This window comes from Malurus melanocephalus, unplaced genomic scaffold, assembly GCF_030028575.1.
Source record: "Malurus melanocephalus ecotype Western Australia unplaced genomic scaffold, MMel_1.1 scaffold_23, whole genome shotgun sequence".
Taxonomy (NCBI): Eukaryota; Metazoa; Chordata; class Aves; order Passeriformes; family Maluridae; genus Malurus; species Malurus melanocephalus.
Window position 1 is genome coordinate 306018 of NW_026623255.1, and position 22028 is coordinate 328045.

General features: G+C 38.7%; 1 protein-coding gene across 2 annotated transcripts; it reads right to left on the reverse strand.

Moving 5' to 3' along the window:
• Window positions 1-412: 412 nt before the first annotated feature.
• Window positions 413-21865, reverse strand: BEND3 (BEN domain containing 3). Of its 2 annotated transcripts, XM_057390135.1 has the most exons (4): window positions 21463-21865; window positions 13169-13213; window positions 12504-12718; window positions 413-7701 (listed from the first exon to the last, which is right to left on the reverse strand). In XM_057390135.1, the coding sequence occupies exons 2-4, from the start codon at window positions 13200-13202 to the stop codon at window positions 5428-5430; spliced, it is 2523 nt and encodes an 840-aa protein (XP_057246118.1). In that variant the 5' UTR covers window positions 13203-13213; window positions 21463-21865; the 3' UTR covers window positions 413-5427. The 2 variants fall into 2 exon arrangements, with proteins under 2 accessions (XP_057246118.1, XP_057246117.1); XM_057390134.1 differs by lacking the exon at window positions 21463-21865 and having other exon boundaries at window positions 13169-15684.
• Window positions 21866-22028: the final 163 nt, after the last annotated feature.

Sequence of the window (22028 nt, forward strand, 5' to 3'; positions counted from 1 at the left end):
TTTTTGGTTGATTGGGTTGGGTTTTTTGTTGTTTTGTTTCTTGAGGTTGTTTTTTTCCTGTAATGGAATGTCAGGACAGTTTGCCTTCAGCACTTACCAAATTACAGAGCTCAACAGCCTGTGCAAAACAATTGTGATGGTCAGTCTATGATGGCATGGAAGGGAAAGGAGTCCAAAGAGATGCATGTGAGCCATGCAGATCTGAGCMCTATTGAAGCTAGAATTCATTGGTTTCCAGTGCTCCTGTATACAGGCAAGAACTAGAGGGAYGGAGACCCTCTTTTGTATTAACTCTTGGAAAAAGGAGAGATAGGGAACAAGARACAAGGGGCATTACATGACATAATACCAAACTCAGTTTTATACAAGGAGTCAGATTTCAAATTTAGGATGTAATCCTATCAAGTGACTCCTACTGCTGACAGGTAACTTAACACTTTCTTTTCACAGGAAACATTTGTAGACCTAGCTAACAAACTACCTTGTGGGCTAACCAAAGTTGTACATTCCTGAAAGTGTAACCATTAAAGGAATATTTTGCCTTCCAGAGACGTGAACACTAAGACTACAAAATGCCTCTGGAAACAACAACAAACAGTTGCTTTGCTATAATGAAATTTGTGAAGGAAATTGGGACTGATTACTTGACATTTGTACACGTGTTCTGTGTGTGTAGTTACTAATTAGCGATCTTCCTCGAATGTTCAGTAATAATTTGTTTCCATCTATTAACATCAGTTTCAGTATGATTGCACATGTAGTGATTTTGCCCATTTTATGACTGGGAAGTCAGTTTCACTAAAGSTTAAAACAGAAATTAATGAAAACATGGTTAAAACCAAACCAGGTTTGCTCTATTCAATTTTGTTCTGGAGTGTGGGGAAGAACAGAGAAGGGRAGAAGTGGGAAAGGAACAGCTTTCCTTCTCTTCTATTACAACTTTTCCCTTCCCATGGGAATCAGTTCTTTCTTCCAGATTGTTAATCAAAGAAAAATGCTCACTAGGGTACCACAGTCMCATGATGGAACAGACCAGGAAAAGGAGTAAGCAAGTGGTCTGCTCATGTCACAGGCTTTCATGGCCATTAGCTAGAAATGACAGCACCCAGAAAATGACAAAAGTGAAAAGCAATATGGTGGATAAAAATAACACTATGTAAGGGGTAGTSTCCTGCCATTTAGATGAGGTGCAAGGAAAATGTGAATGTGATGGAGGCGTGGTTTTGTTAGGAGTCATCTGCTTCCAGCACTAGAAAGCCAGGGCAGCTCCTTCAGCCAGCATTCTGCTGCAGGAGAGATTACCTCTCAGAACAGGATTTACATGAGCTGTGACAAAGACAAGTACTGTGTATTCTGTGAGACACTTCTATAAGAAATTAAGACTATCACGACCAGTGAGAAGTTTAGATTAATTAATTTCAGGGCAAAATAGGGATTTTGAAAGCACTCTTACCACTAGAAATTTATCTGTCTTAACATTTACTAGGACAAAAAAAGTGTAGGTAGGAAAAGATGAAGACAAACAAATGTGTATTTCTTGCTTGTTCTGCCTTTCTCAGCAAAGTCAATTTTAAGAGAGAATCAAGAGGAAACTAAACCATGACTTCATCTATTCATTTTTATCAGCTTCAGGCACATTAGAAATATACTTTCAGAATGTTTCTGAGGAAAAATCCGTAATTCCATTGGTGCTGAGTTGTAGTAATAACGGGAAAAAATCAGAAAGTCAAACCAAGGCAGYAAAGAAATGTTGGCAGCGTCAGTCATGGAGTTCGTTTCATTTACTTAGAAAAACCTGCCACACTTGTTCTTCCATCAATTTTAAGTGCAATCAACTAAAATGTACTTTTGTAAGTAAGAATACTTGTCAATTTATGTCCTGTCCTCATGAGAGGCAAGCTTAAGACAYTGAATTTTCCAACTGTTCCACCATCCCTTTATTCAGCAAAACAAAATCTGAATAARAATAAATTATAAATAAAACCTACAAATTTTCTGGGCTTCTTGGAGATGTAGAATTCACGTTAGCCCCTTCCAGCATGAAATTAGACCTGGTGTGCCTTTGTAGAGCATTGAACACACCATTCTCTTTCKCACTGCTATAACATAAACATGAAACAATTATTTAAAAGAGACAAATGACAGATCTTTTAGAATGTACTAGAAATAAATTATATGCATTTTGAAGATAATAAAGTCACAAACATTTCTTAGAACATGAAACTGTTGGCTGTACTGCACTAGCATAACAAAGTGATTTCAAGTWAAGATTTTTCTCATTTGCCAACACATTTGTTGTTGATTCTGTCAGTTGACTACATTTAACAGGCAATAAACTGATGCATACTTCACCTCCCTTTTGATGTGCTGTTTTGCATTTTTACAGAGCTTCCAAGGAAATGTTTAAGTTGCAGAAAAAGCGTAAGATGCAAAAATAAAGAATTATGATACATACTACACTGTTTCTTTTAGGAAGCTTAGAAATGGGCTATTCAATACTTACTGAAAGCTGATATATTTAAACTGTAAGAAGTAGACAGAGACACTCGATACCCACCTTAACAGAGCAGGCAGAAAGTAATGCTTATCCATAGGAAGTCAGTGTGCATGGCTACAGATGTGCCCCAACACTTCAATAAGTAGCAACCCTCCTATCATGGTTTTACTTTCAAAATTGTAAGTTTATTCTTTTAAATAGAAGAAGTCTACAAGACAGAAAAACCTTTTTAAATAGCTGCAGCAAACTGGGGTGTTTTCCTTTATGTATTTGTCCAACTAGCTAAGGTTATCTCAGATCTTAGTAACAGTCTTCACAGGAAAAAAATCCTGCTTGTATCCAAACAATCACCAGACAACATTCCTCTTGTATGAAAATAAGATACCTTTAATTTATTTACAAGACTGACCAACTGGATGAAGTGGCTGTACTTCAGATGCACTGCAAGAGCTTTTGTTAGTGAACTATGCCACTGTTTATATGTCTGCATTTTCTTGGTATCAGTTATAAATCATACAATCAAATGAATCATAAAAGGGTTGTGAAGAGTGGGACAAAAGGAATGTACACAGCAATAAGAGAAAAAAAATACAACGAAATTATTTTTATACCCACTTTCAAAAACTATCATTTTTATGGTCAAAGCTGTCAAATTGTTTTTTTTCCACTATTTTTTAGAATTGATGGATTTTTTGATGTAACATCTACAGTAAAAGCCAGTATGTCTCAAACTTGCATGCTAACTAGTAACATCTATCCCTTGTAAGAAAGTTTAATATATAATGAATTCTTATGAGAGCTTTGACATCACTAAGTGGCAAAATGTATGACACTAAGATAAGAAAATAAAACTGTATTTCTTACCTTTTGGCCAGCCATTTGCAACCACAAATTAATCAGCTGTTAATATTTTGTTATTTTATATATCCCATAAAAGTGCATGTAAAAAAATTTCCCAGAGTTTCTAGGTAGCATACAATGACAAGAGAGTCTTGGTTTCTGATACATTCAATTGGATAAATTTATGCACTAAAATGAACAGATGCAGACATTGTGRTATCAGTTCTTTATCTTTGGTAAAATGATTTCTATTTATTATAGCYATATTTGCTCTGATATCCATTTTGAGTATGGTCTGATATTACTTAAACCAACAGGAAACATTTAAATGGATATAAAACAGTATCAGTGTGTTATTTAGTACATTCATGACTTTCTTCATACATTCTTTGAGAATGTTTCTAGCATACGGGTAAAATGAGCAAATGCTACTACCTATGATTTACTCCCAGTTTAACWCAATACTTTTGCTAGTTCTTGCTGTCAGGAAAACCATTTTGTTTTCCTTTTAAAGGGATCAATATGAGTCTAAGAACAATAAATTCTAAAAATCTGAAGTAAAAATACCAAATATTTTGTACTTTCTTACAAATGCTAAAATAGAAAATTACACTGAAACGGACTTAAAATTTGCTATGACCCATCTAAGAAAACAACAGAAAAGGACCACAGAGAACATCAACAATTGCTCCAAGGTGTTCCAGTGATGCTCTGTAAGCAACCACTGTCTTTACTGTCTTAATAATCCATGTTTTACTCTCTCTCACCACTTCTATCAGTATTAAAAGTTTTTAAAAAAAGAGAGAAAACTAGTTTTAAAGCAGCACTCTCCAGTGACAAGTCATACAGCAAATTCATATTGGGTTCTGGGTGGTCTTGTTACACTTGAACATATTAATGATGCAAACTTGACCACACAAACCTAAGTTATACATACACAGTTATGTCTCCAAAAAACTACTCATTACACTAAAASAATTTGGCAAAGTGAGGGAGTTCAGTATCCCTACACCCAGAATATCCAGATGCTGCTGCATTCATGGAAAGAATTGAGTTACATTACCACAGCTCATATGCTGGGACCCTGAAACACTGGAATTCATCACAAAACCAATCTTTGCACATACTTATTACATATGCAGTTCAGTATCAACACTGGAAACCTTTGGAATCATGATTTTGATAGAAAGTAAGATCTAAAATTTTTCAAGTTCTTGTTTCAGGTCTTTTTGTTGTTGCTGTTGCTTTTGCTACTCTACAAATAGGGTGGCAAGCAGATGATGGGAAGACATTCCATGGGTATAGGCTTGGGTCTGTTCTGCTGGCTTTACTCAGATGAGCAATCCTCAGTCACTCCAGCAGTTACACTGGACAAAACAATAACAGAACTCACAGGGGCAGGATCAAGCTTGTGGTGTCAATATAAAAAAAAACATTCACACAGTGTCTATGCTCATGTCTCAATTCTTCATCAGTTAATTCTTGATTTTAGAAATAAAAACCAATGTAACAGTCAAAAATGCAAATGACACCATTCTGACCCACTCTTTGACACAGTATTATTACTTTCAGTACCGCAATATCATGAAGAACAAAACAAGTGTGAAGCTACAGTTACTGTAGAAGCAAAGTAATATTCCAATGATTTCCAATGAAAATGGCACTTTCAAATTTAAATTAGGCTTARTCTACACATTTCAAAATCCAAATTAATTAAAAATACTGTTTATAATGGTATAATGAAAAACTGCCCTTGAAGAGCACAACCATTAAAAAAATTCTTTATTATTAGAAAGTGATAGAAAAGGAAGATGCAGAAATGGGGAGTGGAGTAATAGTTTCAATACATGTATTTGCACCAGTGAATATCATGCTCTTAGRGAGTCATTGATAGCTGTCACTGATGGTCTTTACCCATGTACAAATGTAGTCAGCCACTTCCCACTGCTGCAGTGCCAACAGAGATGCAACACACTGAAATGCAACAAATTTAGAGCCTGACTGTCCCAGGTGCTGAGAACATTCAGCTCCCACAGGCCCTTCAGTCTAAACCAAAGCATACTCTTGACAATAATTTAGTGGTCAAAGTCTTAGCAGTTTAAAGAGCCTGTCACTTTTTTTGCTTTCTTTGCTTTTTTCAGTATATCACACTTTTTTCTGTTAGGACGCCGGCATCTTTCATCGATGCTCGGTATACATTCATAATGCCACACTTCTTCCATTTTCTCCACAGGATAAACTGCCTCCACGTAATGACGGATCAATCTCAGTCTGATGGGATCAAGCTGTTTTTTATTACAAGCACCTGAATGGTTGTATTGCAGTCTCAGATTCTCTGGAGTAAAGAGTTCAGGAAAGAGTCTTACGAGAAGCCTGGCAGCAAAGTTGCCAACCGACAGACTCTGCTGTACTATCTCTCTTATCTCCTTATCAGACAGCAAATACAGAGAAGGCACAGGGAAGTCTGGATTAGGAACAACGAGTTCATCAAGTGGTATCTTGCAAAAATCCTTGCTACTTCTTTCCGGTGGTAGTGGCGGCCCTTCAAATTCTTCCCGAAACCTCTCAGGGTTTATTGCATAGGTGAGAAATTCCCTCCTGTCAGGCCCTGGCACGTGGATTTTCCGTTGCTGTTGGTATGAGCGCCTTTGCTCCGTGTCTCTTCGTCGACACCTCTCATCAAGCTTCCCAACAAACTCCAATGTCCACACTCTGTCATTCTTTGCTCTGGGGTACAGTATCTGCACATAATGTCGAATTAATTTAATTCTAGTGGGGTCAAGCTGTTTCTTGCCTAAAGATCCGCTACAGTTGTATTGCTTCCGTAAATTTTCGTGAGTAAATAGTTCAGGAAATAAGAGAACAAGCAATCGAGAGGCAAAGTTGCCTATGGAAAGACTGCTTTCATATATGCTTTTTATCTGTTCTTTGTTCAACAGATAATCCGGGACAGGGACATCAAAATCAGGAGGGGGAAAGTCAAGTTTGTCAAAATCTATGGGTACAAGCCAGATTTTTTTTGACCGTCTGCCGGGTTTTTCATATTCAAAACTGTCTTCCACTTTTATGATTGATACATCATCTGGTAAACTAGAAGAATCGTAACAGTCATCTCTCATCTGGTCACATTCACTTCCATCCATATATGTACTTTCAAGCTCATCATTTATTCGCTGAACACACTGCTGCAWCCAAGCTTCTTCTTCTTGCACATCTGGGAAGTAAATTTCAGTGTACCTACGGATTATTTGAAGCCGATGAGGATCCAGCAGTTGTTTTCCAGAGTCTCCAAAGCAGCTGTACCTTTCAGCTAATTTTCTGTGGTCAAAGAGTTCTGGAAATAGTCTGTGTAACAAAAAAACAGAAAATTCCCCTGGTGAAGAAGCTTCATCTAAAAATTCATTGAGATCCTGAGCATCCAGCATGTAATCTGAGGCAATGACATTACTCCTGTCCAAGGACAAAACTTCCTCCTGCTCTTTGTCCTCCATAAAATGAGAGGATTCGACCTGCTCAGTCTCATAAAAACTGGATGATTGCACATTCTGCTGACTGTTTTCCATTTCCCTTTGAGCCCAAAATCTGTTGAAAAAATCATTCACTTGAGGCAAACACTCCAACTGCCACACAGCTGTATTCTTCACAGAAGGATAACAAACYTCCACATAGTTACGAATAAGCTGCAGATGAAGAGATTCAAGTTTCCTTTTGTTGAGAAAGCCACATGCACTRCAGCTCCTGCCGAACTCATCATCACTGAAGAGCTCTGGGAAGAGCTGCACAAGCAACCGGCAAGCCAGGTCTCCACCTGAYGTGCTTTGATCCATGATTTGTTTGAGTTCCGCAGAAGTCAGCTGGTACTCTGGGGGAGGCTTGAAATCTGCCACGGACTCTGCAGGACTGACTTGCTTTTTAATTCTGCTAACTTCCAGAGACAACAGGTCAACTTTACTGTGAAGCTGAGTCATATTGGTATTGAGGGTGTTCAGCGTGTAAAACATTTTCTGTATCAAGGAATATATATTAGGTTCTGAATCTGCTGTGGCTGCTGCTACTGCAATGGCTGTGGCYGAGTCTCTTTTGCGTTGGTCATTCAAAGCCCGAATTTGCGAGGGACTGCTGGGGTTGATTTTTTCAAACAACTCGTAAGAAGTAAACTGCTCTGCTCCAGGTGGATTCTTCTTCTCTGTGATTTTGTGTGAGATGCCATAGAGAGGTTTTTTATAAGATGGAGTGATTATGTCACTGAAGGATTCTTCTTCACAGAGCCACRTTACATTAGAATTCTTGTTCTTGTTTGGCTGCTCTGCATTTACCTGAGTGGGTGAGCTAGCATCTCTGTTCCTCATGTTTGAAAGGGAGCCCTTCAAATGAATAAATACGGTATTAGTAAGACTGCCTTAAAGATACTAGCTCTAAATATGTGCCCTTAGGCAGGCATTGTTACATAAATATGCAAAGTCAAATTTTCTCCAGGGGATTTGCTGTGTTAAACAACAAAAATTAATAAATTCACTAGGAAAATAAAAATACAGTAATAATTACAGTATTCCTTTTTATTTTCCTTTTTTTTTGGCTCATGGCTTTCTCCATGGTATAGAAATGCAGTAATAATTCTTAGTACTGTCTACCCACAGAGCTCTAATTACTCCCCCAAATTAAACACCATTAGGCTTCACCTTGCATATGAGGATCTTGGGCTGTAGAGAATTTGGGTGGCAACAAGTCAGCAACAGAGCCAAGAATAGCATCTAGATTTTCTGACTCCTAGTCCTGTGACCTTGCCACTGCCTCCAACAACTGCATTTAACATTCCAGCACTCTCTTTAGGTTAGCTTTCGAAAATGTCACAGAGGTTATAAAACACAAAAACTATGCTTATTCTCTTTTTTTCTGATGTGAAAGGTTTATATACAGGTTTGTAAAAYAATGGTGCACAACTCCTAAACAAATCCTAGAAATGACCTCATTTTTAAAAGGCACTATATTTAAATAATAAAACTTAAAACCAATGTGAAAAGCACCTTGGTATTATCTTTTTAAAAAGGAAACCTAACAGAAGATTTCTTTATTTTTGAAAGGCAAGGAAATTTAGACTCATGGGTTTGTAATTTCCTAAATTATTTATATAAAGCCAGTGATGAATTCTTAAAGACCTAATGTTCTCAATTATTTGTAATTATTCCTCATTGCTTTAAGGACTTTCATCATCTCACAGCAGATATGCAGGGCTTGGGTGATTTGGGGTATTTTTGCAAACACGTGGATATTGCAAATAATTCTTAGAAGTTAAGCAGATACAACAGAATCAAAATCCAACATACAGAATTCAAACATGAGGGAGCACTCCCAGATTTGTARATGTTTCTATACTGAAACATATTTCTTGGCTTGTTCTACAAGAATTTGTTGTTCTAGAATTTCCATTCCAACTATTAAAACAAATGAAACACAGACTTCAGGTCTGAGCTGARAGCCACAAGAAATCTGAAATTCTAGTGAAGTCCCCATTATGTCCTACAGTGAGGAACCTGAATTAAGGTTTCTGTCTTAAGAAACAGAACAGTAACTCATGAAATCAATGTGGTTTCTATGTGTACTCACACTTGCTGTCTGCTTACAGCAGTGACAAATTGAATCTAATAATTCTTTAATTTCTAATGCAATGTATACTCAAAAGAGACTCAGCAAGAACAAGCTGGTTTCCACTCCAAGTTTACAAACCAGCACTCAAATTAAAGCTGTTTCCAAGTTCYGCTCTCACTCACATCGTATTACCCTACATATGAAACCTTGTGTTTCTACATCCAAAGCTGTGTGGAGAGACACTCATATGAAAATGCAATGTTAAGGCCATGTATTTCACAGTGTGCAGAATCCCTGGCTGTGGTGATGCCTAGGACACCTGATTTCCAGGTCCCATTTARAAAACTGTCCCACTCCAGTCCTGCTCATAGTAAAGCCAGAGCACAGACTGAACTGCGAGTAGACTGAAATCACCACTGCCYCCACCTAACTGCAGGATTCTCCACAGGGACTGAAGTCACGATACAGTACCCATACTTGTCAGTGAAGAAACAGAGGTAGTTCCAGATGGAAACAGAACTCTGCTAAATAGACATGACCTGAAAGCAGGCCATGAAAATCTCCACTGACAACAACCACAGTACTGTCTGCCAGTCAGGCACCCAAACTGAATTACAAAGCTTTTTACTATTTTAGATAAAAAAAACAAAACAAAACATTGCTTACACAAACAGTGAGACCTATCACTTAAGTGGCTCTTTTATTAAAATTCCTGTAATCGAGAATATACCGGAYATTCCTTCAGAATATCTCATATGACTCAATTCCTTCTCTACTACTAAAATACCTTGCTAATAAATAGCTTGCCATTGGGCCACTAGGTATCTGCCAGTTCTCATTTCACCTCCTGTTTATTTTCCCTAATTAATTATATAATAAAACTTGGCAATATGAGGGTAACTTCCATTAATGCACACCTCATGCACAAAGTCAGGCCCAATCAATATTAGAATGTGTATTAAAGAACATTAGTTGATTATTTTGACAGTAATATCATCAAAGGTCGCAGTCTTAGTTTTGGACACAGTGCTCTGGAGCTCACGCTAAGAACTACAGCAGATCTTCACTATGATGGCAGCTGAACTTCTGCCTTCACTAATACAGCTCCCAGTGGTCAGATCTGGCTGTAGGATGGATTTGCATTTCAGAATATTTKAATTTCAGAAACACATAGCCAGTGTTTGACTAGCACAAGACAAAACATTTGGGCCTCTATTTAAGGATTTTTTTTTTTTGCTTTTAATTATCTTATCTATAGTTTCCATCTGGGAACAGCACTGTCCACCCCCTAAAGACATGGCTTTTTGTAAATTCTCCAATTAAACAAATTAGCTTCCTGTAAYATAGATCTTTAAACATCCACGAATTTCAGATAATAGTGCACTCATTTAAGATGATCAGTTCTAACATACTATCAAAACCAAAGCAAAGATACTGTTCTATGAGATTCAGTGTACATACGACAGTGCTGCTTTTTATACTACAATTGCACAGCAAGTTTTTGTGTTCTAGACATTTTATGAACATTTGGAAAATGCAGTATTTTGGAAAACATCGACCAATACAAGAAATTGTGAAATAAGTCTCTCACATTCTCTCTTGGAATCCTAAGCCAAGTTTCAAAAGTTGCCTAGTTATTGTTCTGTTCAATCCTCAAGTCCAGCATTTATGACCTCTGTTATGCTTAACAAACAAAGTTTAAATATCTGCAAGAATACAACACATAATATTCCAGCAATGGAGTAAAGAATAAAAATGCATGAGAAACATAGAAAGATTCTATCAGACACATGAGAACGTGGAAGTCTTGTGCACAAATTTTTTAAACTTACAATCTTCTACACTGTGTTTTTTAAAAGAGAACCAGGGAAAATAATTTCCAATTATGAAGTAGAATTCAGAATTGTAAAAAAAAGAGAAGTCTTCAGATAGAAAGTAATTTAGGAATATAATTACTAGTCCAAAAGAAGTACAGCTCTGTTTATATCACAGATAGATGMCTATGTGATGTGCAGTAAAAATTACTACAAGCACAACGTTCTTGAAAATAATTAAGATTTTCCCACTGTTTAAACAGAAATAGTCAATAAAGTCATCAATTAAAACAAAATATTGGTACTAGAAAAGTAATTAACTTTAAAAATGCTGTTAAGATTGAGGACTGCTTCTGGTTGGTTATTTAACTAAACACGTAGATTCATTGGGGGCAGCCAAGAATTAATTTTCATCATTATTACTGGGTCAGTTTCTGATATTATAAATCCAAAGGTATAATTAATTTCAAATTAAATTTTAAAATTTATTAACGTCAAATAGGAAAATGCAAAGCAAGCACAAGCTCTTTTAAGAATCTSAATGTAAGAAAAACAATCGCAAAAAGAAAAAGRGAAAGGAAAAGAAAGAAACCATGTAATAAGATTAAAACCTACCTACCACAGGCATTCAAGGAAAAAAAACCCAGCCCTAAGAAGCCAAAGAGATGATAGTCAAGAAGAAACACAGAGAACTATGGCTATAAAGGAGACATGAAATCTGCAAATACAACATTGAATAACTGGCTAGGTAGCAGAAGAGCAGAAAAGGATACGTGCATTAGAATAGGTCACAAACCAAAAATAACCCAGGGCCTGAAGTTATTCAAAAGAGGATGAATTTGAATCTAGGTTATTTTAATAAAGTGCTGAGTGTGAAAAACAGGAGGTCATTATCTTGCTCTAGAGGGTGGGAGGAGAGATGTGACTATCCAACACTGGATATTAGTCTTTCTGAACTCTCAAATGGAACAACAAAAATATAAGGTGACTCCTGAAGAAGAACTGAAAAAAGGAGAATTTTAATTTTGGAAAGGCAGGCTGAGGGTGGACAACATCACACAAATTTTCCCACATGCAGAAGATTTTTCTAGRAATAGATGATCACTACTCTCCCTACTGAAAAGAACAAGAAACTTGCCCAATTTCAGCAGAGATTAATTAAAATCTGCCATTGCTGGAAAGGTGAAACCCCAGATTAGGATAACAGAAGAGACAGGGCATCTCCTTCACTGGCTAGTGAAACATCTKGATTATCTCAAGTGGGATGTCACAYCAAATGTAATACATTGTACTCTTGGTATGGCTGAAATCTTCTGCATCCCTGCATTTTTTTCTTTCAAATAGTACACTAATTTACACTGGTCTCACAGACAAAATCTTTGTCACAGAAGAAAGAATTACAGCCCTGACTCTACCTGAGGATCAGGTAGAAGGATCCAGCTGAAGGACTGAGTGACATGAGAGGGACTGTAATCAGTCATRCCCAGTCACTCCAAATCACTGCCCCTTCCTATGTTATCTGATGAACAACAAAAATGTAATTCACACAAATGAATTAACCTATAACTGTATTTTATAAATATGATCACTCCCATGTTATTTACAGGATACACAGACGTGCAAACTGGCTGAAGGTTAGCCACATTTGCAACGAACTCATTACCAATGTAAATTTATTTAAAAGACTTGCATTCTACTTATAGCAGCAATGAATTTAGCCTAGGAAATATGAACTAAAAAATCACAGTTATGTATAGAGAAGTCACCTCTTGCATAAAGCGTCTCTTCTTCACGCTGGATAAGGCATCCTGCTGGCCTCCTGACCCATCACAGCCAAGCGAGSTCTGTTTCCGTTTGTTGGAATCTAGTAGGCAAGTCACTGCACCATCCAGTGAGTGTTTCTCTGCTGATCTGGAAGTTACTGAGCAGTCTAGAGCTTCATCTTCATTTTCTGATTCTACTTTCACATTTTTTTTAAGAACTTTGATTGGAAAAAGAGAAGGTTTAGAAAGATAAAGCAGCCTCTCCAGAAAACCATGACATACTTACTACAATGTTCTGTGGTTTGTTTTTATGAAAACGTGTTTTGAAAAGCATCATTATTTTTTATTACTTCTATGGTAAGTGTATGCTGAGACCATTTCAAAGTCAAAGCATTCAATTTTCCAATAAACGACCGTTTCTTCACCAAAGAAGAATCTAAAGTATAAACAAATAATGTTACAGAAGGAAGATTTTTTTTGGAGGGGAGGACGGATGTAGAGCAGAAATAATAATAACTAACAAAGATAGTGCTGCATTTTAGATAACTTTTATAAAAACATTAATCTAATTTGTCTTGATCCAACTACATTCTTTATCAGGTGACAATGGCTTTAAATCARCAAGTATTTTTGCCTGATCAAAACTTACATAAAGTATAATATTTTACCTTCATCATCATCAGTGATTTCAGCTGAATTCATCTTCTATCTCACTAAAGAACAAAACAAAAATACAAAAATAAATATTAGCATCTTCTGGAATCTGGAAATATCTGTATCTCCTCTTGCAATTACTTTTCATCTAGAGGCATTATAAGTTAACAGCTCACAGGTAATTTCCAGTCCTTCCAGTCTCTATGTTTGTAATAACTAGTTATTTCCAGTAAACTTCATGGCCATCTATAGACCTGTCAACATGCAAACTATGTTGTCAATAACACACAGCAAGGAGGAAGATATTTAAAAGTCTATGAATTTTTCTAGAGAAAAGTGGAAGTCATTTTAACCTTTTCTGTGAAGTGTCTTGGCAGTATATAAATGGAAGTTAACAGTATTAAACTCTTCATCCTGTACAAAATCACTATTATTAGTCCACTGTCTTCATATTGTCCTTGTGGATGACACAAAGCCATCAGAGAAAGAAAATTCATCATAAGTTGTAACCTACATGCTGGAGTAAGTTTTTATTTTAAAATCTTTGATATTTGGATATGGATTGCATCAATTCAAGCAGAAGAATGCACATAGATCTACAGTAAGTCCTTTTTCTTTGTCAACCTCTAAATAACGTGGTTTCTGTAGGGAAACWCAAATACATGTATTATGCTAGCATGATTTTAGTGTTATTTCACATGAAAAACTCAGCTGTATTTCTGTTTACTTGAAAACTAATTTTGCAACTCACTTTGCAACAAACATCAATCTCTGGACATGTTTCTAAAACATATTCTACATCTTTGGAGATCTACAAAGCAAACAACTTAATCAGATATCACTGACCCTTACAGGGCACGCAGCTGCAAACTGACACTCTCAACTGGTAAGCGGGTGACTGGCAAACTGTCACGCTCTGCTCATGCTCCTCTACACAGAGTGTTATGTTTACCTGGCCCCAGAATATTATTGCTTTACAAGTGCAAGTCAATAAAACCAGTCAATAAAAACGGTACGTACAGCCCAGGAAAAAAGAGATGAGGAGAGAAAGTGAATCTGTTATGGAGGAAAACCAGTCTGTACCTCTCTCCTGAAAAATGCTGAATAATATATTTTTTTATCTTAAAATATTGTTTAAAACCCCATGAACACTTGAATGCTGTGATATGAATTTCAATTTGTAGGCAATTTGATGGCTGTAATGGCAACTAYGAAGTTCCATTCTGGATTAGATTTTGTATGATTGCACTACAATGCTACAATGGGTGGCACCCAAACAAAAGATGCACAGATTTATAAAATCAGCTTATACTGGGCCACCCTTGGAGCCAAAATACTCTTTGATGTGCTGATCTTCCACATGGCCCCTATAATACAGCCTTGTAAAGGGCATCCTCAAGGGGATAACATGAGATTGTCTTCATCATCAYGTATAAAAATAAGTCTCTCTCAGTTGCACATAGAGCTACTACAAAACCCTCAGATACCTACTCCTTTTACCCACCATAGCTCCCTATTTCAGGATTTGCATTTATAAACYGATCCATATATAAATTATGCCAGCTAAACACTACTATAATCATGTCACTTAACTTTTGCAAGTCTCTCTCTAGAGACATAACAGTGTGAAACYAAGTGCCCTGCACCAACTTCAAATCCACTTGATAAACACTGGTATGGGTTAATTATGGTCTTACTAACTCAACAGTATTTATGAATTTAGATGAAGTCATTACAGCTCTTCATGAAAAATCCTACAACAGTGTACTTCTTACAGCACTATCAAAAAGCTCTGCTGGACTTTAAGAAAATCCCCCAGTACTAACTGTTCATAGTTTGACCTGATATCCTGCATACATTGATAGTCACTGATCTTTCTCACACTACTGCATGCTGCACTAGGCTTGGTTGTGAGGGCTGTGGTACAAGACGAACATGTGCCAGTGCTCAAGGAGTATGACACATGTTTTTGTGATGGGCTGAGGTGACAGCAAGCAAATCCATCAATATTGCTACARAATATTCTAAAATGCAAATCAAAATGATTTTTCAGATAATCCCAGACAGCTGTAAAAAAATGTTAAAACTCTATCGAAACAGTAAAAAATGTTAAACACAGAATCAGAAGACTGAAAGGTGGCAGTGGATGGAGCACAAAATATTTAGAAGGGGACATATGGAATTATATTTTCTTTCCTAACTCTGCTGTTTTTACTATTCAAATAGGAAGAATGATTTAGAGAATTCCTGTCACAGAATAAAATCAAGCTGAAAGGTGAAGATAAATGAGGATCTGAAGAGCCACTCTTTAACACKAGAAAAAAAAGTGAAAACTGAAGCTAAGCAGCAGTTAACTTTCTGAAGGAAATAACCTCAGGAAGACCAAAGCTACCCTGAATTCAGGTCAAATAACATTAAGTCAAAACATTGTTTCACAAATTTGAAATAGTGTTATTACTTTTGATGTTTTTATTTGAAAATTGCCAGAATACAATTAAAAGTGAATAGTCAAAACCAGTGTCAGAACCAATGAGGCCTAGAMAGGCTGTGTACCATACCACAACTCTCTAGTGCCAAAAAACAAAAAATGTGAGCTCCAGCTTTTTTGATTTTTGGGAGCCCTAGTAATAATCTCTTTCCTTATCTAGTTTCCTGTCTTCTGTGTGAGATTCGTAAGAACTCTGGTATTATGAGAAAATGAAGTACATATAACATGTAACAGCTTCTGTTAGGAGACAGGATTCAATAGTTCCTTTGATTTCCTGCCTCACAGCCCCATCTGCTCCCTCGGTCAAGCATGGATGCCCACCTTAACCTTCCATCTTGGTTATCAGTCAGAAAACAACRCACTTCTTTTTTTTCCTTGTAATTCATAGAGGTAAAAGCGCCAAGMTCAGGAGTATGCAAAAGGTTTGGGATGGAAAGGAAGTATCAAAATCTCTCCTCATGCCAGCAAGCCACTGGTTTGGTTCAACCATGTAATGATACCTCACTTATTCCACCATCTTGCTTCAAATTTGGGTCCACAAGTGACTACCAAGCAAACAAAGAGACACCAACAGAGCAATTGCATCATCGCTTCCATAGGMAATTAGGATTTATGGAAAGGGAAAAAGTCTGTATCTGTTCCTGAGCATGCCCATACATGTATGCCTACATATGTAAGGTTAACATTAATTTTGTTGTTTGTTTCAAGTCCACTAAAGGCAAAAATCTCATATTCTTTAACATACTGATTGCTCTGCATCAGTACTTACGAATGATAATTATTTCCTTTTTAAAAGAGGTAGCAGTGTCAAAGTCTGTTTTGAGGCAGCATTCTGGCCCAGATTGTGAGAATAAGCAAAGCTGGAGTAGAAAAATATCTAACAGATCTTGGGGCAAAATACTGCAAAAAGCAATTGAGTAAGAAATCCATACAGTAAAGCAAACACAAGGAACAGTTGTTCCTTGTCAACTTGAGTATACATAACATATTTCAATCTTATATGTATTTTTTTCAGAACGTAAGATAAATAYACTTATCTTTCTCAGCCTAATAATTACTCGATGCTATCTAGAGGACAGCTGTTAGCAAGTTCTAGGAAAGAGTGAACACTGCTGAAGTTGGGAGCCCACRCCTGCAACTGAGTGGCAGAGCAACCAGCCTTGGCAGCTTTGTCTTGCTGGGACACAGACAGATGCTGCATGCTCTTTTCTGGTGAATCCTCTGGAAAAAGGATTCCAAAATACACCAAACACCTACACATCCAGCAGCTACGTCAACAGCTAGATCCAAGGGAGCAGGGAAAGAAGGGGGGCTCTGACCTTGGCTGTCACTATTGGCCTAATTCCCTTCCCACAGATCCCGCTCTCCCTTCTCATCAGACCAGGCAATGAACAAGATAGTTCATTGAAGGGACTTAACACTCCCTACTTCCATTACTCCTGCTTAGACATCTGCCTCTATCATACAAATGTACCAAATCATGACACTTAACTGCACTGTTGTATCATTTTGGTAATGACATTCCACGTTGAAACGAGTTAACAGGGAAACTCAATACATAGCACAGTGCTGGGAGTTCCAAAGCATAGAACACCTTAAAAAAAAAGTTTTGGAATGTTTCTCTATGCATTTAGTGTTAACTATACCCCCCAATGCTGCTTTAGCACCTACAAAAAAAATGCAATCCATTTATCAAAAATGCACCTAACCAAAATATGCACTGAAGCCTTAAGGATTTAAAGCATTGGGGTACAAAAAATTTTGTGAATAAGGGAGCAAATTGCAACTCATACTTGAAATGTATTTCAGTCTCATATCATCCAGTATAATACATATCACTACTTGAAAGTAGCATAAATATGTATCTAGTTATTGATTCATAAAATGAAACCGAATCCTAACTGACTGCTAAGTTAAATCTTCCCATAATGTGTTTTCTCCTCCTCCTATTTGCCACCTAAGATTAGTCATGTGTTGACCTTGGAGGATGCTTTCCTGGCATCTTCTATGATTTTGGCCATTTGTTGGAGGTTAGGATTTTTCTTTTTGTTTTCCTTCTCTTCGGAAATTTTGTCCTCTCTGTTGCTAAGATACAATAATGACCGGTACTCAAGMCAAAAGAACGAACCCAGCTCCAGGGAAAGGGTGCAGTTGGCTACTTCCTTATCTGGGGGGTTACTCTTGGAGAGGAAGAGACACCGTGAGACTTGGGCTAGCAAAGAAGGGGCTGGGTGTAACTCCTAGGTCTCTCAGCACTGAAGGGGAGACTGGCTGCAGTCACTGTGGGAAAAATCCAGCATCACTGACGTCCCATCTCCTACTTTTCTTCTCCCACTGCGAGTGAGGCTTTGCTTGTAGGAGTGGCCATTGAACTGAGACCTTATTAACAGTCTACATCATTGGAAAGCACTGTCACCATCTACTCAGGTGCCGCAAGGGAACACCTGGTACCCTGAGCCCGTTCCCTTCTGAGGGAGTCTCTCCCGGCTAGGGAGTCTCTCCCAGTTAGGGAGTCTCTCCCGGCTAGGGAGTCTCTCCCGGTTAGGGAGTCTCTCCCGGTTAGGGAGTCCGGCTGCCGCCACTGCTCCGGGTTTTTGCTACACTGTAAACACACCACAGCTCCTGCTAAGGCTGCAGAGGTTCTGGTACATTTTGTTTTCCACTCCCGGGGTGTGCCTGCCTTTGCCGTTCCAGCGGCCGCTCCGAGGTTCCGCCATCACCGCGTGAGGGAGACGCGGCCGCACCCGCGGCACAGCGCCCCCTGGCGGGCGGGGGAACCCTCGCAGCCGGAGCCCCCGCGCCCCCTGGCGGCCGTGACCGGAACTGCAGCAGAGGGAGCGCGGGGACAGCCCAGGGCCGGCGGGAACGGGGTGTCGGGTTTGGTGGTTGGTGCTGCCCTTGTTGGTGTTTGTTTGTTTGCCTTGTTATTAATACTASTAAAGAACTGTTATTCATATTCCCATATCTTTGCCTGAAAGTTCCATAAATTTCAAAGTTACAATAACTCGGAGGTAGGGGRTCACAATCTCCATTCCAAGGGTGGTTCCTGCCTTTCTTGGCAGACAGCTTACTTTTAAAGTAAGACATCGCTGTAAAAGCACAATGCAAAGAGAAAAGATCCTGCTGATAATATAAGATGAAGGCACTTCTCTGCCTTAGCAATAATTCTTAAAGAAAGCCTGACTGATCGCTTTCACATCCTGACTTAAAAAACAAACAAAACAATTCCATCAGAAAAAAATACTGCCGTTCTGCTGTTTGTAACTGAAGAAGTAACTTTTTACTCTTTGAACTCCCATATCTAACCTACTGAGTTCAGATAAGTGAAAAAAATAGTGTGAGAACCAGTAGGAAAGTATAAAATTGTACACATGCTGCATGTGGAAAGCAATTTTGATTTCATCACACGTTAATTGTAATCCTAAAAGAAAATTAATCATCTTAAGTAAGATACATAAAAACAACAATAATACTAATAACAACAACAATAAAAATAATGCTGGTTATGAGTTTTATAGAAGCTTGCTGTTTGTAATTTAAATGCTTGCGTAACATTGTACTGTTCAGTTCACCAACACACGGTGTGTAGAAGTTGCTTCTTGGATGCATATTGTCCCACTATATATTCTAGCTTYTTCATGTAGGTTGGAAAGAATGCCCCTAATTCTTCATTACAGACTATAAGAACGTTATTAAAAACATAGGGGGTTGAGACATTGTGTATTGAGTTTATTCCCTTTAAAGCCTCAYGGTGGTACACTCCTTTACACCATTCTGTAACAGGACTTTATCACAAAATTGCAATGGTATTACACTACATAATTAGAGTGTGGTTTACCCAGAGCCAGTCAAAACCACTGTACATAAATTCATTCTCAGCAAGTGACAATGATTAATCAATTAAATCTCAGCGAACACTCAAGTGTCTGAGGTCCTGCTCCCTGTCTCCGAGTGTCTGCCCATATTTCATATGCAACATGCACTGGGTGAACCACAGAAGGCAGCCAATGCTTCCCATGGGAAGCCCAGAGCCTTGAAAGCTGGTGTGGGAAGGTGGAAGCAGTCCCGTTCCACACAGCAGGTGAGCAGAGGGCTGCCTGGAGCATCTGGCAACAGTGTGGAATTTTGTCCCTCGTGATGTTTTACAAGACTGATTCCTACAGAACAGTTGGAAATAATGAGAGGAAACAACGGTTCTCAATGATTCTCYGGCAATCCCAGAGTCAAAAAGGACTGGAGGCGTGTGCCCTCTGCTCAGGCTGCCCAGGAGCTGCCTCCTGTTCAGGGTGCATGCTGCTTTCCAGGCTGTCTCTTGGAAAGCTCTCCTGCTGGGCTGAGAAGCAAATCTAGAGAACTGCGAGTTCTGGGTTCTGCTTTGGGAGCCAAATAATCTGCATCTTTTATTTCCTAGCTGTGGCAATGGGTTCAATAATTTCAATATTGCAATTATCCTTGGGGTACATTTGATTCCTTCAATTTGTAAAAAAACAATTAATCTCAAATTCAATTCAACTGAATTACACATAAATACCACTCCAAAACTGAGCCGGAAAATGTATTTCTTAGAGGCAGTGTTTGCCTTTTGTTCAGATTTATGGGCCAGTGACTTGACCATAAATTTTATGTAATTTTGACAAGACCTTACAAATTTTGAAGAACTAGAGGGTTCAAGTAGTCTGATACCTGAAACCACCTAAATAAAAAAACCCCAAACGTCAGATTACTTACTTGAAGCTGACCACCCTTCTTAAAGAAACTGAAATAATACAAATGTTGCCTCAATTAGCTAACAAAGTGTAAAATGCATGTAGACAATGCATACTAATAGAAAGCAAATGCTTTCTATTCTATTCGTTTTGAGGTAGTAGGGTGCTGCAGCGTTATTTCTCAATAAAATTTGTTCTTGATAATYTGTACTGACACTTGTAATATTAAGTACCGTAGAAAACAGTCTTCCAACATTACAAATGTGTTCTGACTACAAATGAGTGAATAGCAAGTCCTAAAACTACAAAGAAAAATATTTTAAAGAACCAGCAAATGTTGTTGGAAGCACTCCTCTTTATTGACAATAAAAATCCCTACACTTAACATAGTCTGAAAACCTCTTTTGCTGCCCCACGGAGCTGGACATGAAGCCCCAAGTCTACACTGAAGGTGGTCTGCAACAAGGCGATTTTTTCAGTAGGACTTAGAGGGCATATTCTTAATTTGGGTCTTTCATATTTCATTTTAGTTACATTTGAAGATGCAGTTTAAATAATTTTTTATAAAAATAAAATCACTCTTCTCAGTTTTCTCACAATTTGCCTAAAACTGAAGTTTTCTCAATCCGTACTCTGTACTTTTACCAAACAGCAATTTAATCTTGCAGGGGTCAGCAAAATACTAACCTGGTTTATTTCCAGCAGTAATGCATGAATTTGTCTTCTCTTTAATCATGTGTTTTCCACTGGTCYATTAAAAACATTTTGCTTTCCTCTCTCCCCTCTCACTCTTTTATTTTAAAATACTGTTCCATCTGAACTTTGTGCAGTTTAAAATCTCCTCCAAACTGCATTCAACTTTATTTTTATGCACTAAACTTACCTAACCTATGCCAATACTTAGCAAAGATAAAAATTCAGTTGGTCTAATGCTGAATTTGATGTAGCAGGAGAGAAGAAGAAAATGTATCAGCATACATTRGCAATTATTTGTTTTATGAGATGCAAATAATTCAAGTTGGAAGCAGGGAAAAGATTTTTCTTTTCAGATGCCTCTGCCCCAAGGGTCAGGCATATACYGTGTTTATAGGTGGCAGCGACAAACCCTACTCACACTTCAATCCAAAAAAACTCTGGGACTGCGTCAACGCTATGTGGAAGCCGTCACATGGCTGCTGGCCTGCCGCCGGCTCGCATTCTGCTGGTTCAGAGTTTGTTCCCTTCTATTTACAAAGGGCTGTGTGGACACACCGCAGCAAAAAGTAGGGTAGAGGCAGCGGGCGACCAGGGCAGGGGGAAGCGGGCAGTCATTGGGGCAGGGACATTTAGCGGTGACCTGGGTGTGGGCAGCGGGTGATCGGGGCCGGGGAAGCCGCGGGTGACCKGGGGGGAGATGATGGGGCAGGGGCGGCCCGGTCCCCCGCAGTGCCCTTCACCGGGCCCCTCAGAGCGCGACCCWGCAAGGACCGACACCAATTCCAGCGGAACCAGCCGCCCGCCGCTCCTCCCGCCGTGTATGATAGGACAGGCGAGACCCTGACCCGGCTCCCGCGGGACTCGTGCCCCGCCGAGCCCAGGGGCGGSCCCGCGTTGGGGACAGCCGGTGCCGGTGCCCGGCAGCGCGCGCACGCCCGGGGCTGCCCCGCGCCCACCGAGGGGCGGCGGAGCGACCGCCACGTG